General features: G+C 49.1%; 1 protein-coding gene across 1 annotated transcript; it reads left to right on the forward strand.

Annotated features, from left to right (window-relative positions):
• Nucleotides 1-2,331: 2,331 nt before the first annotated feature.
• Nucleotides 2,332-27,882, forward strand: ZBTB34 (zinc finger and BTB domain containing 34). Its single transcript, XM_075323001.1, has 2 exons — nt 2,332-2,432; nt 25,111-27,882. The coding sequence occupies exon 2, from the start codon at nt 25,131-25,133 to the stop codon at nt 26,592-26,594; it is 1,464 nt and encodes a 487-aa protein (XP_075179116.1). The 5' UTR covers nt 2,332-2,432; nt 25,111-25,130; the 3' UTR covers nt 26,595-27,882.

The following is a 27,882-nucleotide window of genomic DNA, read 5'->3' on the forward strand; positions in this document are numbered from 1 at the left end:
GAAAAACCTGCAAATGTGTCTGTATAGAGAGAGTTGAGGAAAAACCTGCAGATGTGTCTTCAAAGAGAACGTAGGGAAAAACCTTCAGATGTGTCTTTATAGAGAGCGGATGGAAAAACCTGCAGATGTATCTTTATAGTGAACGGAGGGAAAAACCTGCAGTTTTGTCTGTATAGAGAGAGGAGGGAAAAGCCTGCAGCTGTGTCTTTATAGAGAGCGGAGGGAAAAACCTGCAGTTGTGTCTGTATAGAGAGCGGAGGGAAAAACCTGCAGATGTGTCTATATAGAGAGAGGAGGGGAAAACCTGCAGATGTGTCTGTATAGAGAGCGGAGTGGAAAACCTGCAGATGTGTCTATATAGAGAGTGGAGGAAAAACCTGCAGATGTGTCTTTACAGAGAGTGAATGTAAACTTCTAGTTTCAATTGTATGTGATTCCCATGATTTGCAGTATTAGTCCATTATAGTCCGTCATTAGTTGTGGGGGTCTTCTGTAGTATTCATCCATCACGTCACCTTTTAACTCCTTCAATGCTGATCATGGTATCTAAATTATTACAGAAAGTGATTTTTTTTCTTGCATTTTTAGAACCCATGGACCCCAAATTATACCCAATTGCACTGGGAGCTTTAGCTGTACACTAATTAATGGCTCCTTTACTTTTATCATCGCTGTTGGACCAGAGGTGTTGGCACTGTCTCCCAGAGGTTATGTGACCTTGTTATGCGGTGCGAGGGCTGCAGACAATCAGCGACTGACGCAGCTGTCACACTTCTGTTCTGTCTGATAGGGCCCATCTTTGGCCGCTGATTGGCTGCAGCAGTCACACTTCTGTTCTGTCTGATAGGGCCCATCTTCGGCTGCTGATTGGTTGCAGCAATCACACTTCTGTTCTGCCTGATAGGGCCCATCTTCGGCCGCTGATTGGCTGCAGCAGTCACACTTCTGTTCTGTCTGATAGGGCCCATCTTTGGCCACTGATTGGTTGCAGCAATCACACTTCTGTTCTGCCTGATAGGGCCCATCTTCGGCTGCTGATTGGCTGCAGCAGTCACACTTGTGTTCTGTCTGATAGGGCCCATCTTTGGCCACTGAATGGCTGCAGCAGTCTCACTTCTGTCTGATAGGGCCCATCTTCGGCTGCTGATTGGCTGCAGCAGTCTCACTTCTGTCTGATAGGGCCCATCTTCGGCTGCTGATTGGCTGCAGCAGTCACACTTCTGTTCTGTCTGATGGGGCCCATCTTCGGCTGCTGATTGGCTGCAGCAGTCACACTTCTGTTCTGTCTAATAGGGCCCATCTTTGGCCACTGATTGGCTGCAGCAGTCACACTTCTGTCTGATAGGGCCCATCTTCGGCTGCTGATTGGCTGCAGCAGTCACACTTCTGTTCTGTCTGATGGGGCCCATCTTCGGCTGCTGATTGGCTGCAGCAGTCACACTTCTGTTCTGTCTGATGGGGCCCATCTTCGGCTGCTGATTGGCTGCAGCAGTCACACTTCTGTTCTGTCTAATAGGGCCCATCTTTGGCCACTGATTGGCTGCAGCAGTCACACTTCTGTCTGATAGGGCCCATCTTCGGCTGCTGATTGGCTGCAGCAGTCACACTTCTGTTCTGTCTGATGGGGCCCATCTTCGGCTGCTGATTGGCTGCAGCAGTCACACTTCTGTTCTGTCTGATGGGGCCCATCTTCGGCTGCTGATTGGCTGCAGCAGTCACACTTCTGTTCTGTCTGATAGGGCCCATCTTTGGCCACTGATTGACTGCAGCAGTCACACTAATGTCTGATAGGGCCCATCTTCGGCTGCTGATTGGCTGCAGCGGTCACAATGATGTTACGTGATCACCGGGACAGACAGCGTTGGGAGCAGAGTGTAGGTTTTATTTATTTTACACGGGGGTCTTTAGGTAGGAGCTGACCACTAGTGTAAAACCCTTTTAAAGGGGATTGTCCATTCCTCGTAATGGTTATGAATGTGTGGGGGAAACGTAACAGGAAAAGAACAACGATTTAACGTTCTGTGCCTCTCCAGAGGAACTACAATCCCCAGCATGCACGGTCAGCCTTCCATGCTGGGAGTTGTAGTCTCCTATATGATCACCGTATCATTTACTGGACACGTGACCCCCTCACACAATTACTGCTCATTCAAAACTCCATTACTGTTCACTTCATGGCATTTCAATAAAGTTGTTTGAAAAAAAGAAAAAAAAAAAAGCTGTCGAATTCCCTGGGTAGTGGTGACGAGGCGTGACTCGCAGCGGGTGGGCGTGGCTTCCAAAGAGAGAGACGCCGACCCGGAAGTGGCCGCTGGGCGAGGCCTGAGAGCGTTTCCGGCAGCTGAGGAGAGAGGAGCGCCGCGTTAGGCCCCGGCACCGGCCGAGCTCTCCGGAGCGATGTGAGAAGGAGAGAGACGGATAATTCCCGGCAGGTGAGGCCGCAAGCCAACGTCCGGGGAGAGCTGGAGGGCTCCCGGCGACATCCCCTCCGGGGGCTCACCCCTCCCCCACTTTTTTTGTTATGTGTGTAGCTGCCGGCGCCGCGCATTGAAATCCTACTAACATCGCCCTCCAGTGGACACCCTCCGCTATTACAGGCCGTTCCTAGAAAAGCACGGGTTCTCCTAGCTTCCCCCTTTCTGCGGCTATGACAGGACTGGGCTACCCCCAAATATTACCCCCTCCTCCTCCAGCCAGTGCCCCCCTCTGGAGTCCTGGGTGGGCTTCCCTTTGCTTTCTCCCCAGCCCTATAGACCCTCCCCCCCCATATCCTAGAAGTCCCTTCCACCAGACACACCCTATACTGCTCCACTTCGCTTATGTCTGACTTTTTACCTGCGGACACTAGAGTTCCCCTTTAATCTGAGTTTATAATTGTCGACTGACCGGAACAATCCTGGGCAGATGCTTTCTGTCAGATGTGGCACGTCAGATTATTTTTTGGATGGTCATCAGGTATCAAATCTCACATATGTAACCGCCCTATGGTGCCACAACCTGTACAGATATCTGACCAATCTCCATGCAATCTAAATTGGGTGTATCTGTTAGAAAATCATCTGACATAGGTATTAATCTTATATTGTGAGGTTTATATTAGGATGATGAAGGCTGCGACTACACGGCCACTAGGGTCGGGACAGAGGTCGTGCGGCCATAGATCGCTGCGTAATGGAGGCAGATGGGGTCCGACAGAAACCGTGATAAGTCCCGAAAAATCCCAATGCGGCCACATTCATCGCCATTATGTAGCCGTGCGACCCAGGGCTGTGGAGTCGGTATAAAATGCTCCGACTCCTAAAATATATAATAAATTGGGGACAGGAGTGCAATGCAGAATGTGCTGAATATTTTACTAAATAATAACATTTAGTATAATGCTTATATTTAAGTGAAAAATTTATTGTAGTACAATGTGAACATCAGACATTTAATTGTTTTTATGATACAATAATCAAGATATTTGGATAGAACATAAAATATATATTGGAATACAACTTTAGAACACAAAAAACTAATAAATTGTAAATATGTAATATATATATATATATATATATATATATAGTGTATATACACACACAAGATATATATGTAATCTACTGTATATTACATAGTGTATTACATATTTACAATTATAGTTTTTTGTGTTCTAAAGTTGTATTCCAATAAATATATTTTATGTTCTATCCAAATATCTTGATTATTGTATCATAAAAATTATTAAATGTCTGATGTTCACATACACATATTCATGTACTACAATACATTTTTCACCTAACTATAAGCAATATATGTCGGAGCCAGAGTCTGAGTCGGTGCAAGAGAATTTGAGGAGTCGGAGTCTGAGTCGAAGGTTTGGCTTACCGACTCCACAGCCCTGGTGCGACCACGGATATCCCCCCTAAGAAGATAGGCTTTGCTTGTTAGAGCTTGCTTAAATGCCTGAAACAAAATGTGAATTGACTTAGTTGTCTGGTCCTTATATTGGTTTTGTATTTTTGGCAGCACATTCTGTGTATATGGGGCGATGCGCTGCTGACAATCCTGATCACCTCCCTGTCTACATATGGGGCAATGATTGGGAGCGTTCTTACATATATTATTTATTCATTTATATAGCGCTATTAATTCCACAGCGCTTTACATACATTGGCATCACTGTCCCCATTGGGGCTCACAATCTAAATTCCCTATCAGTTTGTCTTTGGAGTGTGGGAGGAAACCCGAGGAAACCCACGCAAACACGGGGAGAACATACAAACTCCTTGCACATGGTCTTTGGTGGGATTTGAACCCAGGACCCCAGTGCCGCAAGGCTGCGGTGCTAACCACTGAGGCGCCGCAAGGCTGCGGTGCTAACCACTGAGGCGCCGCAAGGCTGCGGTGCTAACCACTGAGGCGCCGCAAGGCTGCGGTGCTAACCACTGAGGCGCCGCAAGGCTGCGGTGCTAACCACTGAGGCGCCGCAAGGCTGCGGTGCTAACCACTGAGGCGCCGCAAGGCTGCGGTGCTAACCACTGAGGCGCCGCAAGGCTGCGGTGCTAACCACTGAGGCGCCGCAAGGCTGCGGTGCTAACCACTGAGGCGCCGCAAGGCTGCGGTGCTAACCACTGAGGCGCCGCAAGGCTGCGGTGCTAACCACTGAGGCGCCGCAAGGCTGCGGTGCTAACCACTGAGGCGCCGCAAGGCTGCGGTGCTAACCACTGAGGCGCCGCAAGGCTGCGGTGCTAACCACTGAGGCGCCGCAAGGCTGCGGTGCTAACCACTGAGGCGCCGCAAGGCTGCGGTGCTAACCACTGAGCCACCGCGCCTCCGTTAAATTCACTTTATGCATTCCCCCTATAAAGGCCTTTATGGGGCATCACATACATGTCAGGGTTATGTCCAGGCCTTGCTGGGAGTTGTAGTCTATTCGTAGATTGATGGACTAACATACTGCTCTAATGTACCCTGTTCACACTTCTGACAAAGGAGTTACTATTTCATCACAAATTTCCATGCAAACCGCTGCTACTTCTGTCCTGCTCGGCTGTGCACAGGATGTATGCACTCACGCTCAGTTTTGCAATTTAATTTCCATACCACAAGTGCATGTTCAGTGCCCCAGAGTCACTCAGGGAATTGTCATAGGTTGTCAGTGTCACTTAAAGGGATTGTCCACTTCAAGGATAAAAAACAGTAATTGCTTAAAGATCGGAGCCTCCCTGATTGCTCCACTTCTGAAACTGGGCAGAGTCAGGGGCAACCAATGAGAGGGTAAAACTATGACTTGCGCAAAACCATGACTTCCCCTATGTGCGCACACTGCAGTTTTGTTTCTCCAGCGAAAAACGCACCCTCTGTCCGAAAAAAACACATACATTTTTGCCACGTTTTTGCCTGGGGTTTTTTTTTAACATTATCAATGGAAAAATGCAGAAATAAGTGACATGTTCTTTTCTGTAACCAAAACTGCAGGCAAAAAAGAAGCAACATGCGCACAGTCAATCCCATATCTTTTTCTGGGAAAGATACATGCTGATTAGGACCACAAACTGCACCAAAAAAGCAGTGTGTGCACAAGGCCTTAACCCATCTTTACTTGGATGTGAAAATCTGGGTGGCCCACAGCCATTATTGATTGGCACAACGGGGGGGGAGGGGGATATGCAGGTACTTTTCTATACGTAATATTAGGACATTTTCTGATTTTCGGCCAGAAAGTGAACAATCCCTTTTGATGGGAATTCACCTGGGCCAGGAAGCCTCATTGACGTCATTCGTGGCCTTTGTGATTGTCGGCTGACGTTGAGCCACTGGTTTGCGTTTCTGATCACGGCTGTAATATCCAGATTGATCGTCCCCCGTTAGGATGGATTCACAGAAGATTTATTGTAGAAATGTATCTGGCCCATGTTTGCAGAAATCGATACACGTCAGATGTATGGAATGCATTTTTATGCACGTGAACCAGTGCAATAATTAATGGAGCGGTCATCAATTTTATCCGATTTTTAATTTGTGGTCTAATTTTTTAGAGGCCGTTTGGAAAATGACATCAAAGAGCCTACTCTGGGCAGCTGCTCCTCTTCCACCTATGTGATGAATGTATTTATTAATTGCCCTGATTTATCACCAAACGTATCATAGTAGCGTTCCTTTCACTAACCCCGCTACTACGCAAAGGTTTCTTCTTGCAAATTTGCCTAAAAATTGTTTCAGAAAATGAATGTAGTAATCCTTCGAGGTGCACATTGCCAAACGTGGCCTGGTGGCTCCGTTCTTAAGGTGGCCATACGTGACTCAGTATACCTGGGTAGTTATGGTTCTTGGTAATGAGTGCTGCTGTGACCTGAAACACTCGTGTGTTCATACGTTGCCCTTTTTGGCCCATGTGTACGGTCACCTCCCAACATCAGAAAAGAAGCATCCGGCAGGTCGAATTTTGGCGTGACTGATCCTTTGTTCCTGGGGGAGGTGAAGCCGCTGCCAGAGGGGGTTTGAGATGTTTATTGAAATGGACACCGAGGATTTTTGGCCATCGGGAAGCCCCAGTTGCTTTTGAGTTTTCATGAATGATTAAGAATTTTTTTCTCGGCTTGGTGACGAAGAACGTGTAAAAAATTTTTTTTTTACAAAAATGGAAACTCTTCGATCAGATTGCTCATCCCGTCCGGACTGTGATTGTCATCCAAAGCCCGGTACAGATGGCCTCCGTCCGGCCGGGCACAACGGCTGCGGCATCGCTCAAATATTCTGTAGCATTGCCTAAAACAAAACCACTGAAGCTCAGGATCCAGGATTCGGCTACAGCTTTACCCCCCTTAGCTATCCTGCATTCCTCGAATCTGGTCTTCTCAGGTTACACCCTATCCACCCCCTACGGCTGCTTCTTGCACGGCTGCATCTTAGCCAGCCTGGCCACCTTTGAAATGCCAAATAATTGGGCGTGAAAGCCTCCCCCCTCCTCACCGTCACCAAAAAGAAGCTTGCTCCTCAGATGTTTGATCGTTTTTAATGGACATCACCTCTCTATCCACTTTTTTCTTCTCTAACCTCTCGGGCGGTAGGTCGTGCTCTATTATTTGGCGCAGGTTTTGGCTTTCATCTTGGGTGCGCGTCCTCGGCCACCACCGCGCTCATTGGATCCATGTGCTCTTTGAAGTTAGAGCTGTTCACCAGACGCGTTCCTTCGGCCACATGTGCTGGATCATCGTTTTTGAGACCCTTGTATGGCCCGGTATGAGAATTGATAACATGCTCAGGAGCGCTCCTCTTTCATGGTCTTCCACAGGCACATGTGGTTGCACGAGACATGTACTTAGTACCTCCAGCCCTTCCCCCATTCTTGGAATTTCGGCTCCCTGGTATAAAGCATTGTTGTTCCCCCTGCTGTGAGCGTAGCACCTTTTACAATCCCCTTCCCCCCCACAGTTGGTGACGCTATTTGCAACCGAGCGTGCCAAAGGTTGCACATGGTAATCAGCAGATTGGTTGGCCTCAAATCCAGGACTCCTGCTGGTCGGTGAGGTATCATATGCACCTAATATCTGCAGATTGTTGTTATGCCTAGTAGATGTTAAAGGGGTCTTCACTTTGGTTGGTGTGGTCTGCGACCTGGGACCCTCTCCATTCATGGCTGATTCAGCCGTGTGGCCCATCAGTGCTTTTAGCTGCACTCGTGGCCACCTGGGCCATGCGGAGAACTGCAGCTGCTTTCACTTATAAAGAGGACTGGGGGTTTCTCTGCATCCGTGGGGTCCCAGATGTTTGGAAAATTCAAGAAGTATCGTATTTTTCATTTTATAAGATGCACCCCCAATCTAAAGGTGGAAAATAGGAAAAAAAATTCCCGTTAAAATGAGGGTCCATCCTATAATCCTAGTGCCTCGTATATTGGCTCACCAGGGGGGAGCGGCGGTGGTGGTGGAGTGGCTCGGAAGGTCACAGGAGGCAGGGTAGGCCATGCTCGGAGGAGGGGGTGTCGTGGCTCAGGAGGGTAGGCCATGCTGTGGACTCGGAGGAGGGGGTGTCGTGGCTCAGGAGGGTAGGCCATACTGTGGACTCGGAGGAGGGGGTGTCGTGGCTCAGGAGGGTAGGCCATGCTGTGGACTCGGAGGAGGGGGTGTCGTGGCTCAGGAGGGTAGGCCATGCTGTGGACTCGGAGGAGTGGGTGTCGTGGCTCAGGAGGGTAGGCCATGCTGTGGACTCGGAGGAGGGGGTGTCGTGGCTCAGGAGGGTAGGCCATGCTGTGGACTCGGAGGAGGGGGTGTCGTGGCTCAGGAGGGTAGGCCATGCTGTGGACTTGGAGGAGGGGGTGTCGTGGCTCAGGAGGGTTGGAGATGCTGTGGACTCCGAGGAGAGGGTCAGTGTGCGGAGGGTTGGCGATGCTGTGGGCTTGTGGAGTGTCACTGCAGCAGGCGCCATTGATCTACTGGCGGGCTTGGAGGAGCGGGTGTCCCAGCTCGAGGGTAAGGCTATGTGCCCACGGGACAATGTACCCCTGGACTTTGACGCAGGTTTACCGCAGCTGCTCCCTGGAATCCGCAGCTATCCATTGCTGCGGGTTTCGAGCATTTTTGTTGCGGTAAACCTGCAGGACAAGTGCGGAAATACCTGCGGAATTCCCGCCCTGTATCTCCATAGTGGGACAACCGCAGATATTTCTGCATGTATAATTGACATGCAGTTACGTGCGGCTGCGGGACATCCGCAGCATTGATACAGCACTCCCCAAATCCCATAGGACAACATGAGGAGTGTCTGTACTTGCATTAACCTGTGGATTTATCTGGAAAATCCAGATAAATCCGCGGGTTTTCTGTGGCAAAATCCGCGGGTACATTGTCCCGTGGGGCCTTGGTGTGCTGCAGCAGAAGGTTGGCGATATTGCGGGTTTGTGGGGTGTCATGGTGGCAAGCACTATTGATCTGCAGGCTCCATTGAATCGCCGGCCATTAAGGTGGACTTCAAGAAAATGGCCGTGGAGGCGCGGATCGTCCCCTGCAACCATTTTCTTGAAGTCTAGCGCAACAACCGCTGGTGATTTAAAGCAGCCCACAGATCAATTGTGCCCGCCGCTGCGACACCCTACGAGCCCGCAGTATTTCCAATGCTCTGCTGCCGCACACTGACGTCTTGAGGCGCAAAACACACTCCTCCAAGCCCGCCGGCAGGACTAGTACACCATCCAATGTGGATGGGGGCTCCCGACGAAAAATGTTGGGGTGTTGTAATATATTCATACAATCTTTTGATGTTCGGGGGGAAAAGCCGCTCTCTATATTTCCCCCCCCCCTCCCCCCCCAACTGTTGAGATCGCAGCTGACGGCTGTCTCTCGTGGATGCCTGTGGTTTCATTTCCGGTCCGGTGGTTTTTGTGATCTTGATCTTCCATTAGCCGAGGTCTACACAGTCAATTTGGGTGGTGACCTGCCATCAATGCTATGGACATCTTGCAGTCAAAAGAACTGCTTACATGTTTGACCCTCGCAGGCAACCGTACGTTGTATGAATTAACCTGCTGCTTGTTCAGTAGCTTCTACATCTATCAATGAGAGAGACGCTGCCAGACTCTTCTGGCGGCAGCTTATATTATAAAGAACATATCGATGGTCCATCAGAAACCATCCAACCTGCAGTTTTTCTCTTTCTGTTGGAGAGTCAGGAGGCCTCCAGTCAACGGATCAAGCAATATTGGTTTGATAAGGGGATCTATAGGATATAACGTGCTGATCGCTGTTAATCCAAACACTGGGATCCACAACGATCCCGACAGCGTTGTTCAAGAACGGCCGATCACAGCCCTGACCTGAATAGAGCGGCGTTACTCATGCTCTGCTCTATTCATTGTCTATGGGACTGTGGAGTACACCGCTCAGCTATTTAGGTCTCATAGACAATGAGTAGAGCAGAAGCCGAACACACGAACCTTCGCTCCATTCGGGGTGGAATTGAGATGCCATTTTTTTAGGATCGTGGTGATGGGGGAAGGGGGGGGGGGGCTTCCACAGGATAGGGCATAGCTTGAGTTTTCGGTCTTGGAAAGCTTTTCCGGTCCATGTGCAGTCAAGAATTTGAGATTTTGAGCTTCTGTCTGTCCCGGGTTTGTGTTTTTCTGGCAGGTATTAGGAAGGCGTTACATCACTTTTATTGGTAAGCTAAGACTGCCGGGATCCCAGCCTCGGAGCAGGTCCTAACTAGCAGAGTGTTTACTCAGCAGAGTCCTGTAGGACGCCGAAAACGGAGAAACCCTCGCTGTGAAGGTAATGCACTGCGCCCAGGGATCTGTTACCGGATTTCGGCCCCCCCCCCCCCTCTGTGCCGACTGAGCTCCTAAGGGGGGGGGGGGGTCTGTTCATTCTCAACAGTTTGTGTCATGCACTGTTGGGCCTATAGATGTCAGACATGGGGTGGTCCCTGATTAGGGTTCCCCTCGAGGGTCCTGTATGGAGGGCTCTGCTCCGTGTGAGCTTGCACTCATGTGGACGACCTCTATGGCTCCTACTAGAGTCAGATCTGTAAATCTGAAGCGGACCCCCCCGCTTAGCACCGTTGTCATGTCTGTCGAGTACTTTATTCCGCACCAGTACAAAGCCACATTTTGGTCGTCGGCAATGCCAAAAATCTGCGTAGAATCCGTCTGGTATGACTCGGCCGTCAGATATCTCCACTTCTTTCCTTGCCCATTAATTGCTGCCACCCCGATTGCATGTAATTGTGGCAAAACCTCCTGTAAACGTAGTAATGGCTTTTGTCCCATTCATTCCCTGTTATGAATCAGCCCCGTAGTTTGCAGCTAATAAAGTTGAGTAATATCTCATGAATTTACACATCATTGTGTATAGTGAGTGTTGCGTCGTTACTGTACGGCTTCTGTCTCATCCCGTGCGGACAGATTTCCTTCATCTAGTTAGTTACGTGCAGTAAAATGAGTGCCGCCTGTGTTTTATAAGTTATATCTTGTTCCAGGAGACGCATTATAGCGGTCGGTGTCATTGGATTTCAGAGGGTTTTTATGTGGGGGTCCTGACCCATCAGAAGCGGAAAGAATTGGGGCACTTTCTGCTATGGGATTTACTAATGTGAAGCTCGAGTAAGCTTGCTTGTATAATAACACCATCATAGTCCGCAGAGCCGTACAGACCTCATCATCACTGTCCCCATTGGAGCTATATTCCCTATCACTAAATCTTTGGAGTATGGAAGGAAAACCACAAACTCCCTGTAGATGTTGTCCCTGGTGGGACTTGAACCCGGGACCCCAACGCTACTGAACCACTGAGCTTTTAAGTGTACAGAAATGGTTACCCTAGGACGTATATATACCCCCTAGGACGTATATATACGTCCTAAGTCGCCTCCTCCGCTTCACCCCCGGAGGTGAAGGGAAAAGTCATCGGTTGGTTCCCCACAAACTTCTTTCTGCTCCGATCCCTTTGACTGTTTAGATAGGGAGAGACATGTCTGTCAACTCGACGGGGACCTTTCTTAAAGAAGTCATCCAAGACATATATTCCCTATCACTATATTTTTTGAGTATGGAAGGAAAACCACAAACTCCTTGTAGATGTTGTCCTTGGTGGGACTTGAACCCGGGACCCAAATGCTGCTGAGCCAACGAGCTTATTAGTGTACCAAAATGGTTACACTCATTGACCCCTTCAGGACCTAGGACGTATATATACGTCCTAAGTCACCTCCCTCTGGTTAAATAGCGTCATTTTGTCTTCAAAAGTCATCATTTGGTTTCCCACCGACTTCTTCTTTCTGCTCCGATCCCTTTGTCTAGATAGGGAGAGACCTGTCCGTCAATTCGATTGGGGCGGGAGAAGGCGGGGACCTTTCTTAAAGAAGTCATCCAAGACATATACTGTATTCACTATCACTATATAGATATGTATTCCTATATATCTTTGGAGTATGGGAGGAAAACCACAAACTCCTTGCAGATGTTGTCCTTGGTGGGACTTGAACCAGAGACCCCATTGTTGCTGAGCCACCAAGCTTATTAGTTGTATGGAGATGGGTACACTCATAAACCTCTTAATGACACGACGTAGGACGTATATATAGTCCTAGGTCGCCTCCCTCTGGTTAGTGGTTAAATAGTGTAATTTTTGTTGTTGAGAGTCAGTTCCCCAGCCGATTTTTCTCTCTGCTCCGATCCCTTTGTGTAGATAGGAAAAGACCTGTCCATCAAGAAGAATCCTAGGTCGCGTCCTGGGGGTGAAGTGATTAAAAAGCGTAATTTTGTCGTCATCAGTCGGTTCCCCACCTATTTCTTTCTACTCCGATCTTTTTGTCTAGATAGAGAGAGACCTGTCCGTCAACTCGATTTAAGACTGGAAAAGCCAAGGTCGCTCTCTTCTGGTTCACACCCGGGGGTAAAGGGGCTAAATAACGTCATTTTGTCGTCAAGTCATCAGTTGGGTCCCCAGTGACTTCTCTCTGTTCCAATCCCTTTGACTGTCTTAGATAGGGAGAGACCTGTCCATCAACTCGATTAAGGCGGGAAAAGCCTAGGTGGTCTTCCTCCGATTCATCCCCGGGGATAAAGGGGCTAAATAGCAGCATTTTGTTGTCATGTCATCAGTCGGTTCCCCACCGTTTTCTTTCTGCTCCGATCACTTTGTCCAGAGACCTGTCCGTCAACTCGATTAAGGTGGGAAAAGCCTAGGTTGCTTTCTTCCGGTTCACCCCCGGGGGTAAAGGGGCTAAATAACGTCATTTTGTCGTCAAATCATCAGTTGGGTCCCCAGTGACTTCTCTCTGTTCCAATCCCTTTGACTGGCTTAGATAGGGAGAGACCTGTCCGTCAACTCGATTTGAGGCGGGAGAAGCCTAGGTCGTCTTCCTCCGGTTCATCCCCGGGGATAAAGGGGCTAAATAGCAGCATTTTGTTGTCATGTCATCAGTCGGTTCCCCACCTATTTTTTTCTGCTCCGATCCCGTTGTCTAGATAAGGAGAGACCTGTCCATCAACTCGATTGGGACTGGAGAAGGCGGGGACCTTCCTTGAAGTCATCCAAGACATGAATTTTCTGGCTGCAATCGCTCATCCAGGGCCTCACATTGTGCCTGGGGTTCCCAGGTTTTTTTTTGGATATTGCAAAATTAGGTTGTGTAGGTCACCATCAGAAATTTCTTCTTTTTCTGGCCGTATTCCTGTGGGAAAATATAGTATTACATCCAACCTTCCTGGTTTATATGACCCAACATGGAGACTACGCTCTATATTACAACATTTGTCTTAATAAAGGACCCTATCTTTTGGGGAATCATCTGGTCGCTCAGTTCTTATGGTTGACCATATAATACAAGGACAATCTCTGTCTGCTGAGATCCTCTCAAACGACTGATAAAGGGGTTTTGTTTTGTTTGTTTTTTGTTTTGTTTTTTTTTAATACAAGGACATACTTGGGCTGCTGGGATCCTCTCAGACGACTGATAAAGGGGTTTTGTTTTGTTTTTTTTGTTTTTTTTTTAATACAAGGACTTACTCGGGCTGCTGAGATCCTCTCAAACGACTGATAAAGGGGTTTTTCTTTTTTTTTTTTTTTGGTGGTGGATGGTCGTCTTGAGAAAATCTGTAAGAAAACTTATTATTGCTGGACTCTCCATCTTATAAGGAGATGCTTCGCACCTCGGCTGCAGGTAACACCCGGGGGGTGAAGGTGAAGCCATTAGATAAAGCATCCACCAATGATATAATACAGGTGCACGGGATGTAAGTATCCGGAGGAGAGAAATATGGCGGTCTTCGTTCTCCCACAACGGCATTGTCATTCTGCTCTCCACATTTGCAGAAATCTGCTTTCTTTCCCGGCTTTGACTAAAACACGCAGCAGATGAAAATTACTTTTTTTTTTTTTTTTTCCCCAGATCTATGCAAATACATTAATGCGGCGAGAACGTCTGAATTTAAATATATTCTCTATGAATATCAATATCTGTTTAGACAAGCGCAGGAAAAAGGGAAATAAACCTCTCCGCCATCCGTCTCCCACCCTTGTTAACCTACTTTACTGCAGAAACCCGAATATTCTTGCACACGTCAGTGGATTTGCAAGCGTTCGTCTTAGTTAGAAAATCCCAGGGGCAATTAGTTTTTATTGTTTAGGGGGGAATAAAGAAATGTGGAAGAAGAAAAGCCATTGTGCGCGTATCTAACCGTTCTGTGCCTCCTGATTGTCATTGTTCCCTTCATACACGCAGTGGAATATTAGTCGGTAGCATCAGTAACAATAACGGGGTTTTTTTCCTACATTGCCGGATAAATAAGATTCTTCGGCTGCTGATAAATAATGGTCCGATGTGCCGCTATCCACTGCATCTTGTATTTGTGCCACCGCCAATCTGCCTGCTAATTTCCTGGGTGATAAGTGGCTTCAATTCCGTCTGGTTAGCTCTCCACACGCCGCAGCTGCCGAACATGACCGGGTCTAGATTGCGAGAGGCGTCCATAGGTCAGCAGACATGTAATGCTGCTCGTACGTGTCGGCACTGGGGCGTAATGAGGCCAGGGTGGCAGGAAAGAGCTAAAATAGTCGGATAGCTCGGGTTTCCAGTTTTGCAAATTTTTTGTCCTGCAATCAATGTAACCAGAGTAGATGACAATTGCCTGATTGTAGAGGATCGGCACTGAGCACTAAAGTGAGGGGAATTTGGGACCCCGCAAACTAGCAATCATGGGGCACCTCATATACAGATCTTTATCACCTATCCTGTGGGTTGGTGCCATAAATTGATTGTAGGAATATCCTTCTGGATTAGTGCCAAATATTGATTATAGGAAAAACCTTATTAAAAATGCTTGTTCCCATTCCATAGCTGAAAAGTCAGGAGAGCCTAGTATTGGGTCCAGTGGAACTAGCAAGATACTGGTTTTGTGTAGATGGATAGAGGGAGATGGAGAGGTGGGTGGAAGGAGAGGCTGGGTGGAAGGAGAGGCTGGGTGGAAGGAGAGGCTGGGTGGAAGGAGAGGCTGGGTGGAAGGAGAGGCTGGGTGGAAGGAGAGGCTGGGTGGAAGGAGAGGCTGGGTGGAAGGAGAGGCTGGGTGGAAGGAGAGGCTGGGTGGAAGGAGAGGCTGGGTGGAAGGAGAGGCTGGGTGGAAGGAGAGGCTGGGTGGAAGGACGGGCGGGCGGACGGGCGGGTGGGTGGGTGGGTGGACGGGTTGGTGGGTGGACGCACGGGTTGGTGGGTGGACGCACGGGTTGGTGGCTGGACTGATAATTACATACACACAGGTACTGTGAACAAAAATATATAACTGCAACACTTTTGTTTTTGCTCCCATTTTTCATGACCTGGACTCTTAAAATGTAAGACATTTTCTATGTACACAAAGAAGGGAATTTTGTTACTTACCGTAAATTCCTTTTCTTCTAGCTCCTATTGGGAGACCCAGACGATTGTATAGTACTGCCTCCGGAGGCCACACAAAGCATTACACTAAAAAGTGTAAGGCCCCTCCCCTTCTGGCTATACACCCCCAGTGGGATCACTGGCTCACCAGTTTTAGTGCAAAAGCAAGAAGGAGGAAAGCCAATAACTGGTTTAAACAAATTCACTCCGAAGTAACATCGGAGAACTGAAAACCATTCAACATGAACAACATGTGTACCCGAAAAACAACCAAAAATCCCGAAGGACAACAGGGCGGGTGCTGGGTCTCCCAATAGGAGCTAGAAGAAAAGGAATTTACGGTAAGTAACAAAATTCCCTTCTTCTTCGGCGCTCCATTGGGAGACCCAGACGATTGGGACGTCCAAAAGCTGTCCCTGGGTGGGTAAAGAAATACCTCATGTTAGGGCTGCAAAGACAGCCCTCCCCTACGGGGAGGCAACTGCCGCCTGCAGGACTCTTCTACCTAGGCTGGCGTCCGCCGAAGCATAGGTATGCACCTGATAATGTTTGGTGAAAGTGTGCAGACTCGACCAGGTAGCTGCCTGGCACACCTGTTGAGCCGTAGCCTGGTGTCGTAATGCCCAGGACGCACCCACGGCTCTGGTAGAATGGGCCTTCAGCCCTGATGGAACCGGAAGCCCCGCAGAACGGTAGGCTTCAAGAATTGGTTCTTTGATCCATCGAGCCAGGGTGGCTTTGGAAGCCTGCGACCCTTTGCGCTTACCAGCGACAAGGACAAAGAGTGCATCCGAGCGGCGCAGGGGCGCCGTGCGGGAAATGTAGATTCTGAGTGCTCTCACCAGATCCAACAAATGTAAATCCTTTTCATACCGATGAACTGCATGCGGATAAAAGGAAGGCAAGGAGATATCCTGATTAAGATGAAAAGAGGATACCACCTTCGGGAGAAACTCCTGAATGGGACGCAGCACTACCTTGTCCTGGTGGAACACCAGGAAAGGAGCTTTGGATGACAGCGCTGCTAGTTCAGACACTCTCCGAAGAGACGTGACCGCTACCAGAAAGGCCACTTTCTGTGAGAGTCGAGAAAGTGACACATCCCTCAGAGGCTCGAAGGGCGGCTTCTGGAGAGCAACAAGGACCTTGTTTAGATCCCACGGATCTAACGGCCGCCTGTACGGAGGTACGATATGACAAACCCCCTGCAGGAACGTGCGCACCTGAGAAAGTCGTGCTAGACGCTTCTGAAAAAACACGGATAGTGCCGAGACTTGCCCTTTAAGGGAGCCGAGCGACAAGCCCTTTTCCAACCCAGATTGCAGGAAGGAAAGAAAGACAGGTAACGCGAATGGCCAGGGGGATACTCCTTGTGCAGAGCACCAGGATAAGAAAATCTTCCACGTTCTGTGGTAAATCTTAGCAGAAGTGGACTTCCTAGCCTGTCTCATGGTGGCCACGACCCCTTGGGGTAATCCTGAAGACGCTAGGATCCAGGACTCAATGGCCACACAGTCAGGTTCAGGGCCGCAGAATTCCGATGGAAAAACGGCCCTTGGGACAGTAAGTCTGGACGGTCTGGTAGTGCCCACGGTTGGCCGACCGTGAGATGCCACAGATCCGGGTACCACGACCTCCTCGGCCAGTCTGGGGCGACGAGTATGACGCGGCCGCAATCGGATCTGATCTTGCGTAACACTCTGGGCAAGAGTGCCAGAGGTGGAAACACATAAGGGAGCCGGAACTGCGACCAATCTTGCACTAAGGCGTCTGCCGCCAGAGCTCTTTGATCGCGAGACCGCGCTATGAAGGTCGGGACCTTGTTGTTGTGCCGAGACGCCATTAGGTCGACGTCCGGCACCCCCCAGCGGCGGCAGATTTCCTGAAACACGTGCGGGTGAAGGGACCATTCCCCTGCGTCCATGCCCTGGCGACTGAGGAAGTCTGCTTCCCAGTTTTCTACGCCCGGGATGTGAACCGCGGATATGGTGGATGCTCTTTCCTCCACCCACATCAGAATCCGCCTGACTTCCTGGAAGGCTTGCCGACTGCGTGTCCCTCCTTGGTGGTTGATGTATGCCACCGCTGTGGAGTTGTCCGACTGAATTCGGATCTGCTTTCCTTCCAGCCACTGCTGGAAGGCTAATAGGGCAAGATATACTGCCCTGATTTCCAGAACATTGATCTGAAGGGTGGACTCCTGCTGAGTCCACGTCCCTTGAGCCCTGTGGTGGAGAAAAACTGCTCCCCACCCTGACAGACTCGCGTCTGTCGTGACCACTGCCCAGGATGGGGGCAGGAATGATCTTCCCTGTGATAATGAGGTGGGAAGAAGCCACCATTGCAGAGAGTCCTTGGCCGTCTGAGAAAGGGAGACTTTCCTGTCTAGGGAAGTTGTCTTCCCGTCCCATTGGCGGAGAATGTCCCATTGAAGTGGGCGCAGATGAAACTGCGCGAACGGGACTGCCTCCATTGCTGCCACCATCTTCCCTAGGAAGTGCATGAGGCGCCTTAAGGGGTGCGACTGACCCTGAAGGAGAGACTGCACCCCTGTCTGTAGTGACCGCTGCTTGTCCAGCGGAAGCTTCACTATCGCTGAGAGGGTATGAAACTCCATGCCAAGATACGTTAGTGATTGAGTCGGTGCCAGGTTTGACTTTGAAAAGTTGATGATCCACCCGAAAGTCTGGAGAGTCTCCAGCGCAACATTCAGGCTGTGTTGGCATGCCTCTTGAGAGGGTGCTTTGACAAGTAGATCGTCTAAGTAAGGGATCACCGAATGTCCCTGAGAATGCAAGACTGCTACCACTGCCGCCATGACCTTGGTGAAAACCCGTGGGGCTGTCGCCAGACCAAATGGCAGAGCTACGAACTGGAGATGGTCGTCTCCTATCACGAAACTTAGAAAACGTTGATGCTCTGTAGCAATTGGCACGTGGAGATAAGCATCTTTGATGTCTATTGATGCAAGGAAATCTCCTTGAGACATTGAGGCAATGACGGAGCGGAGGGTTACATCCGGAACCGCCTGGCCTTCACGTGCTTGGTGAGCAGTTTTAGGTCCAGAAGGGAACGGAAAGAGCCACCCTTTTTTGGCACCCCAATCAGATTGGAGGAAAAAACCGTGTCTTGTTCCTGAAGAGGAACAGGGATTACCACTCCTTCTGCCTGCAGAAGAGCATCGGCTCGGTGGGGGGGGGGGGGGCGAGTTCTGAAGAATCGAGCCGGAGGACGAGAACAGAGCTCTATCCTGTACACGTGAGACACAATGTCTCTCACCCACCGGTCTGTGACCTGCGGCAGCTAAATGTCGCCAAGCGGGAGAGTCTGCCACCAACCGCGGATGCGGAGAGAGAGAGCTGAAGTCATGAGGAGACCGCCTTGGTAGCGGTTCCTCCTGCAGCCTTCCTTGGGCGTGATTGAGCCCGGCCGGAATTTGAGCCCCTCTGAGCCTTTTGAGCCCTTTTGGACGAGGACAATTGGGACCTGCCCGAGCCTGGGAAGGACCGAAACCTCGACTGTCCCCCCAGGACAGCATTACTAGGGTAAGTCGCAATGCAGACATTGCGAGGTTAAGGACACCACCTGCGGCACAGATGTACATGTGCTCAAGACCAGCTGCGCAAGACCAGCTGAAATAGCTTAGAGTGCCCATACGGCTGCGAATGCCGGAGCAACCGACACGCCGATAGCTTCACAGACAGATTTCAACCAGAGGTCCATCTGTCTGTCAATGGCATCTTTAAGTGAAGTCCCATCTCCACTGCAACTATGGATCTAGCCGCAAGCCTGGAGATTGGGGGATCCACCTTTGGACCCTGGGTCCAGCGCTTTACCACGTCAGGGGGAAGGGATAACGTGTATCCTTAATACGTTTGGAGAAAACGCTTATCTGGTAAGCGTGGTGTTTCTGAACTGCTTCTCTGAAGTCAGCGTGGCCAGAAAAGTACTCAATATACGCATGAGATACTGAAAAAGGGATTTCTCCTGCTGTGAAGCTGACTCCTCCACTGGGGGAGCTGAGGGAGCAATATCCAACCTTCCATTGATGGACGCTATAAGATCATTCACTATGGCGTCACCATCCGGTGTATCCGGATTGAGAGCGGTGTCAGGACCAAAGCCCTGATCAGCTACGTCTGCCTCATCATACAGAGAGTCCTCCTGCTGGGACCCTGACCAGTGATGAAGCCGAGTGTCGTACCCAGCGAGCTAGCTTAGGCTGTCTGGGTCACCCTGGAATGCCTGAGACCCCCCCGGAGCACTGATTATGTTCCAAATGAGGGTGGCCAGGGAGCATTAATCAAGATTGCCCATGGCCTGTCTGGACTGCAAAGTCTATCAGCCGAAACTGCAACTCCGTCCCTGTCCCTGGACAGGGTTCACGGGTGGTTCCTTTGGCCACCTCTAGTAGAGACCCCGGCTGACCAAGTGCTACAGGGGAGCATTGCACACAATGGGGGTCAGTGGAACCTGCCGGTGGAACAGTATCACATGCAGGAAAAGCAGCATAGAAAGCCTGTGTTGCTTTTTTTGCTGCTGTATTCTAGCCATCTATGCAATGTATAGCATACAAGCATAAACACTTCAGCACATGCAATATGAGCAGCTTAGAAAGCCTGTGCCTTAGCACCTTTGCTTTCTTGCTGCTGTTGTCCAGCCATCTAGGAGAATATAGCCAAGAGTAGCGACCGTACAGTGCAATGTATAGCATACAAGCATAAGTACAAATGAACACTTCAGCACATGCAATACAAGCAGCCTATAAAGCCTGTGCCTTGGCACCCATGCTTTTTTGCTGCTGTTGTCCAGCCCTCTAGGAGAATATAGCCAAGAGTAGCGACCGTACAGTGCAATGTATAGCATACAAGCATAAGTACAAATGAACACTTCAGCACATGCAATACAAGCAGCCTAGAAAGCCTGTGCCTTGGCGCCCATGCTTTTTTGCTGCTGTTGTCCAGCCATCTAGGAGAATCTAGCCCAGAGTAGCGACCGTACAGTGCAATGTATAGCATACAAGCATATATACAAATGAACACTTCAGCACATGCAGTACAAGCAGCCTATAAAGCCTGTGCCTTGGCACCCTTGCTTTTTTGCTGCAGTTGTCCAGCCCTCTAGGAGAATATAGCCAAGAGTAGCGACCGTACAGTGCAATGTATAGCATACAAGCATAAGTACAAATGAACACTTCAGCACATGCAATACAAGCAGCCTAGAAAAACTGTGCCTTAGCACCCTTGCTTTTTTGCTGCTGTTATCTCGCCATCTAGGAGGGCATATAGCCAAAGATAGCGACCGTACAGTGCAGTGTATAGCATACAAGCATAAAATACAAATGGACACTTCGGTATTAGTGGGGTCAGCACTTCAGGTGCTGCTTACCGCCCGCCTATAACGCGGGTGTGTGGTCGCCAGAGCCCTGTGAGTGGTTGCCCAGAGCATGTCTGCGTTCCCCAGCTCGGACTGCGTGCAGGAATGGCTGCCGGCGTCCTTCTCCAGCTCGTGTGACGAGGGGCGGGCCGTGGGCGTGCCCCAGACAAGAGCGGGAAACTGACGTCCCACTGTGTCCAGTGAAGGGGGCTGGAGAATGCAAAGCAGACTCCAGCCCTCGGCGCTGACTGTCTGTACAGCGTTCCGCCTCACCCCTGACTGGCAGGGCTGGAGGCGGGAACGAAACGAAAACTAGGCCGCAAAGCCGGGGACTCGAGTAATAAGCGCGGCTGTCCATGTGCACGGCCAGCGCGGAAGTCCCCGGCGCACCACAAGTCCCAGCCGCGCCACAATGTAAAAAACACCCAGCAGCGGCCGGCGCGGCAGTTCCCAATACATAAAGTCACTCAGCAAAGCTGTAGTGAATAATAGCACGAGCGCTCCGCGCTGTTGTCCCCGGCGCACTAACACTCCCAGCAATGCTGGTGTGTGTGTGCGCGCTTGCCCGGGGACACAGAGTACCTTAATGTAGCAGGGCCCTGTCCATGACGATACTCAGCTCCATATCCAGCAGGTTCTCTGGGTCTGTGGATGGAGCCCGGTCTCAGTGCCTGGAGACCTGTAAGATCCCACTTCACCCAGAGCCCTGAGGGGGGATGGGGAAGGAAAACAGCATGTGGGCTCCAGCCTCTGTACCCGCAATGGGTACCTCAACCTTAACAAACACCCGACAAAAGTGGGGTGAGAATGGAGCATGCTGGGGGCCCTAGTATGGGCCCTCTTTTCTTCCATCCGATATAGTCAGCAGCTACTGCTGACTAAACAGTGGAGCTATGCGTGGATGTCTGACCTCCTTCGCACAAAGCAGAAAACTGGTGAGCCAGTGATCCCACTGGGGGTGTATAGCCAGAAGGGGAGGGGCCTTACACTTTTTAGTGTAATGCTTTGTGTGGCCTCCGGAGGCAGTACTATACAATCGTCTGGGTCTCCCAATGGAGCGCCGAAGAAAGGCCTTTTTCTCTGAGATGTTCACAAATTTGTCAAAATGCATGTCACTTGTCCTTTTGCTAGAGAGAACTGTGGGGAAAAAAGCGCACATAGGGTCTTATCCGATGATAAAATGGATATATGGCAATAGGACAGGTACTCACCTGCTATAGTTGTGATAGGCACAACTCCTGGTAAAGCAGAAACAAATGAATGTAAAAAGATGTGGTAAGCTGCAGCCCCGATATAGCCGTAGAGAACACAAGTAAAATAAAATAAAAGAATCGGGTTTGATGCTGCGCTAAAAACCACAATTCCACAGGTTGTAATGGATTCTTTTCTTTATTTCCAAAGGTCAACGCGTTTCAAAGGCATATCCGCCTTCATCAGGACAAGGAGAATGAAAAAAGGAGAATAAAAATAAAAAAATAGAGGATGTTCTTTTTATTCTCCTTGTCCTGATGAAGGCGGATATGCCTTTGAAACGCGTTGACCTTTGGAAATAAAGAAAAGAATCCATTACAACCTGTGGAATTGTGGTTTTTAGCGCAGCATCAAACCCGATTCTTTTATTTTATTTTACTTGTCCTTTGCTGAGAGAGGCCCCACCTGTGAGGCGGATGGATTATCAAGATGCCGATTAAACAGCAGGATTATTGCACAGGTGTGCCTTAGGCTGACCACAATGAAAAGCTCCTAAAATGTGCAGTTTTACAGTATTCAGGGGTCAGACAATCGGTGTCTGGTGGACCACCATTTGCCTCATATCTCCTTCGCATAGTTGATCAGGTTGGTGATTGTGGCCGGTGGATTGTTGGTCCACTCCTCTTCAGTGGCTGTGAAATTGCTGAATATTGACTTGTACACACCGTCGTATAAACCGATCCAGAGCCTCCCAGACCTGCCCAAAGGGTGACCTGTCCGGGAAGTATGTGGCCATGCAAGAACTGAGGTGTGTTCAGCTTCCAGGAGTTGTGCACAGATCCTTGGACCATGAGGCCGCGCAATATCAGCTGCAACATGAGGTGATGGCCATGGATGAGGCGCAACAATGGCCTCAGGATCTTGTCATGGTATCTCTGTGCATTCAAAATGGCTTCAATACAATGCATCGGTGATCATTGTCCATAACATGCGTCTTCCCCTACCAGAACCCCACCGCTACCATGGACCACTCTACTCACTAGGCTCACCCCAAACTGCTCACCCACACGATGCCATCTGTCGTGTACAGTGAAAACCGGGATTCATCCGTGAAGACATCATCTCTCCAGCATGCCAGATGCCATCGAATGTGTGGACCCCGATGAGGACTACGAGCCGCAGAGGAGCTTCCTTGAGACGGTTTCCGCCAGCTTGTGCTCCATTCTTTGGTTTTGCTCCGATTGTTGCAGCGGGTGTCCGGTCTCAGAAGATCTTGGAGGTGAAGATGCTGGATGTGGAGGTCCTGGGCTGCTGTGGTTACGTGTGGTCTGCGGTTGTGAGGCCGTTGTACTGGCTTTGGAGAAGGCTTATGGTAGAGAAATGAACATTCAATTCACGGGCAACAGCTCTGGTGGACATTCCTGCATCCGACTGCACGCTCCCTCAAAATGTGCGACATCAGTGGCATTGTGCTGTGTGATAAAACTGCACATTTTAGAGTCGCCTTTCATCGTGGCCAGCCTAAGGCGCACCTGTGCAATAATCATGCCGTCTAATCAGCATCTTGGTATGCCACACCTGTGAGGTTAGATGTAGTATTATCTTCGCAAAGCAGTGGTGATCCCTAATACAGATTTAGACAAATTTGTGAACAATATTTGAGAGAAAAAGCCTTAACTAAATTTAACACAAAAATAGGATTAATTGGGTTGTTCATGTTTGGTATGGAAGTCTCCAGACTTTTTTAATCCTCACTGTGTGCACACCACATACTGTCAAGATTCTCCGGAGCATGTGGTCATATGGCCGCAAATATGATTTTGCATACATGCGGTCACGTGCTAACTAGACGTGCTCGCCTCACTCAATTCACTTGTATCTAGCAAGGCAGGGCACGTCTAGTCTGAATGTTGCTGACACCGCAACGAGGATTCAAAAGTCTGCGGTCACATAGAGGGACTGCAGGCTTTCATCCCAAACCTGGGCAACCCCCTTTTTTTTTTTTTTTTTTAAAAAAAAAAAAATTACTACTGTATTTCCCAGATTGTAAGGCACATCTTTTTCCCCCCAAAAATGGGGTTAAAATGGGGGTGCGTCTTACAAAACGGATATGGCTTATGGGGGCAGTGGTGGTGGAGCATGGTCAGAAGAGGCAGGATCACAGGATGGGCTCGGGGGTGTCTCAGTGGGCACCATTGATCTGCCGGCGCTCTGCGGGGGTGTCACTGCAGGGGAGCGACTCAGGAGGGTCACAGGACGAGGTGTCTCGGGGGCTGGTGCATTGAGCTGACGTCAGGCTCCATTGAATCACCCGCGTTTGACACAATGGACTTCAAGACAATGGCCGCAGAGGCGACGCATCTGGAGATTGACTCTATGGACTTCAAGAAAAACTGTTGCGGAGGTGGCACGTGCGTAGAGTGCCATGATTGACTTCATGAAAATGGCTGCAGAGTCCTATCTGCACACGCGCCACCTCTGCGACCATTTTCTTGAAGTCCATCTCGTCAACTGCGAGCGATTCAACAGAGTCTGCAGTCAGATCAATGGAACCCGCCGCCAAGACCCTCCGTCCTGCGACCCTCCGTCCTGCGACCCTCCGTCCTGCGACCCTCCGTCCTGCGACCCTCCGTCCTGCGACCCTCCGTCCTGCGACCCTCCGTCCTGCGACCCTCCGTCTGCTCCACTGCAGTGTCGCCACCTCAGCCCACCGGCAGGTCGATGACACCTGCCACCGCCGCGACACCCCGCAGTCCGACAGCAGATCAATGGCACCTGCCGCCGCCGTGACACCCTCGAACCCGCAGTATCACCGACCCTCCTGAACCTTAACACCCCTTCCTCTGAGCCCGTAGCATTGCCTATCCGGCCTCCTGTGACCTTCCTGAGCCGCTCAACCACTGCTGGTCCCCACTAGTGACTAATAGAATTATAAGACCCTCAGTCATTTTATCATGAAAAATTATTTTTTCCTATTTTCCTCCTGTAAATTTGGGGTGCGTCTTATAAAACAAAAAAACGGTAATTACACACACTCTCTAGAGCTCTATGTTTACTTTTTGCAAGGCGCTGTTAAACCAGATAAATGACCCCTTTGGAATGGAGACCACTTTTTGGGGGGGGGCTTGTGAAAATATTTAGATACCAATCCAGTTGATTGATTCAGGGTAACCTTTTTGCTTTTTTTGTCTTTTTTAGAAACTTGATCAGCAGACAAGATGGACAGCAACAGCTTCATCCAGTTTGAGGTGCCGGAGTACAGTAGTACAGTCCTAAGTCAGCTGAATGAGCTTCGGATGCAGGGGAAGTTGTGCGACATAATCGTCCACATCCAAGGTCAGCCTTTCCGTGCACACAAGGCCGTCCTTGCCGCCAGCTCTCCATATTTCCGTGACCATTCAGCTCTAAGTACCATGAGTGGCTTAACAATATCGGTTATCAAAAACCCTAACGTTTTCGAACAATTACTGTCCTTTTGCTACACTGGAAGAATGTCCGTACAGGTGAAGGATGTCGTGAGCTTCCTAACCGCAGCCAGCTTTCTCCAAATGCAATGTGTCATCGACAAGTGCACTCATATTCTAGAGAGCATCCACTCAAAAATTAACGTCGTCGGAGTAGGCGGAGAAGATGGTCAAAGTCACCATAACGGCATCAAGGATGATAGCTACTTTGCAAACCCAGTGGAGATCTCTCCACCATACAGCGGGCATGTGCGACAGTCGATTGTAAGTAGTGAGTTAAAGATGGACGGCATGGCCAGCAAAAGGAACCGTCCTCAAGAAGAAGGGCAGTCGGACAGGGGCAGCAGTGGAAGCATTTCAGAACACGAAATTCAGATAGAAGGCGAAGTCGAACACGGCGACGTCGCGAGAGAGAGTCAAGTAGCAGAAGTCAAAGTCAAAACCGAAAAGTCGGATCGGCCAAGCTGCTCCGACAGCTCCTCACTCGGTGATGACGGCTACCACACTGAAATGGTGGACGGAGAGCAAGTGGTGACGTTGAATGTAGGTTCCTACGGGTCTGTTTTGCAACATGCATATTCCTTTTCACAAGCTGCTTCCCAAAATGCCAACATATCCGAGCCCTACGGGAGCCTAAGCAACTCCAGTCCTTCCAGATCCATGCTGAACTGCTATCGGGGTGGCCGGGTGCGCCCAAAGCGAGCATCAAACCTAACTGATGAGGTGCAAAACGTCATCCAAAGTCCCGAAAATGAAACGGTTGTGAGCACGCCAGCTTTCGAGAGTAGTCCCCGTGAGAGGTCAAGTCGAGGCTACTGGCATCCCTACAACGAAAGACTCATCTGCATCTACTGCGGCAAGACTTTCAACCAGAAGGGGAGTCTTGATCGTCACATGCGTCTTCACATGGGCATCACACCTTTTGTATGCAAGTATTGTGGCAAGAAATACACCCGCAAAGACCAACTGGAATACCACATAAGGGGTCATACGGATGACAAGCCATTCCGGTGCGAAGTGTGTGGCAAGTGCTTCCCCTTCCAGGGCACTCTCAATCAGCATTTACGGAAAAACCACCCAGGGGTCGCCGAGGTGAGAAACCGAATGGAATCGCCGGAGAGAACAGAAGCTTTCGTAGACCAAAGTGATGTTTCAGTATCGGAAGTGAATATGGACTCGAATATTGAGATGCACGCAGTCACTACTACACCCGAATAACTACGCGCCGCCGCACACTGTACAAAGCACACAGCGTTAACTAATGCCTATTTTTACTACTTTACTGCTTATTTGGTAATCTCTTTAGTACAGCAAACGCTACTCTTAACCCATTTGTCCTTTTGGAATGCTTCTTGATAATACGGAGACTTTATATAAAATACTTGGGTGATACACTAAATGTATGTTTTACATTGGCATTTTTTTTCTTCGCTTTTTTAAGGAGACAGGGTACATTTGCACTCCTGAAGAAGCATATAGTTAGAGGCGAAACGTGAAAAAAAAAAAAATCTTTTCACCCTTTTGTGAATTCTATTTTACCGTAATGAAAGTGTTTTATTAAGAAATTCTATAAGTTGTTTATTTTTTTTTTCTCTCTCGATTAGCTGCGTTACAATATTTAATTGAGAACGGGGGGCCTTGACCCATAGGAACAATTCAGTTTACTGAAATCTACTGTAACCTTTTTTTTTTATTTTTTTTCAGTGAATTTGTACACCTCCAAGTATGCCGTTTATTTTGCCTGTCAAAAAGGCACACGTGTCGAAAAACCTGAATGTGCCGCAAATCCTTATGATACAGCACATCCAGCTTTTTAGGAAACTTTTCTAAAAATTACATTTGCATTTTTCTTTTATTCATTTATCATTAAATTAAAAGAGCAAAGTAGCAACATCCTAATTCTTTTTTCCCATTTTTCTAAATTGGAGCCCTTGAATTTACAACTGGGCCCTAGAGGATGTGGTTTAGGGTCTCTCAATTTATTTTTTATTTTTTAATTTATTTTTTTTTATTTAATGGATGGGTGAAGTCTACACTTCAAACTACAATTTTTAAAAATCAAAAATTCTAAAAGGCACATTTATTTTATATTTTTTTTACCACCGCCACTCTTTAAATTTTATCGGTGAAGTGGAATCACAAAATGCCTGTTCCCAAACCCTAGTAAAATTCTTTCTAGACGCAGTTTTCTGCTCTTCCCGGCGCTGCTCCGGTCCCGTTTCGCCAACGCAGCTCCTGAATGACCTGAATTAGAGCTGACGGTCACAAGTGCTTATTGTGAGCCTCGTCGCGGCTCTTACTTTGAGAAGTAACCTCCGGTTGCCCAACAAACACATGGGACGCAACTAGCAGAAGACCGGAGCGGTGCCGAGAACAGAAGACGACGACGTGTGGCAAGTATTTTACTACAGAATATGCATTAGTGATTCCACTCAGACGGTGACATAAACCGCTTTAGTGGTTAAAGAGGACCAACCATCAGGATTTTCATATATAAACTAAAGCC

The sequence above is a fragment of the Anomaloglossus baeobatrachus genome, chromosome 9, assembly GCF_048569485.1.
Source record: "Anomaloglossus baeobatrachus isolate aAnoBae1 chromosome 9, aAnoBae1.hap1, whole genome shotgun sequence".
NCBI lineage: Eukaryota > Metazoa > Chordata > Amphibia > Anura > Aromobatidae > Anomaloglossus > Anomaloglossus baeobatrachus.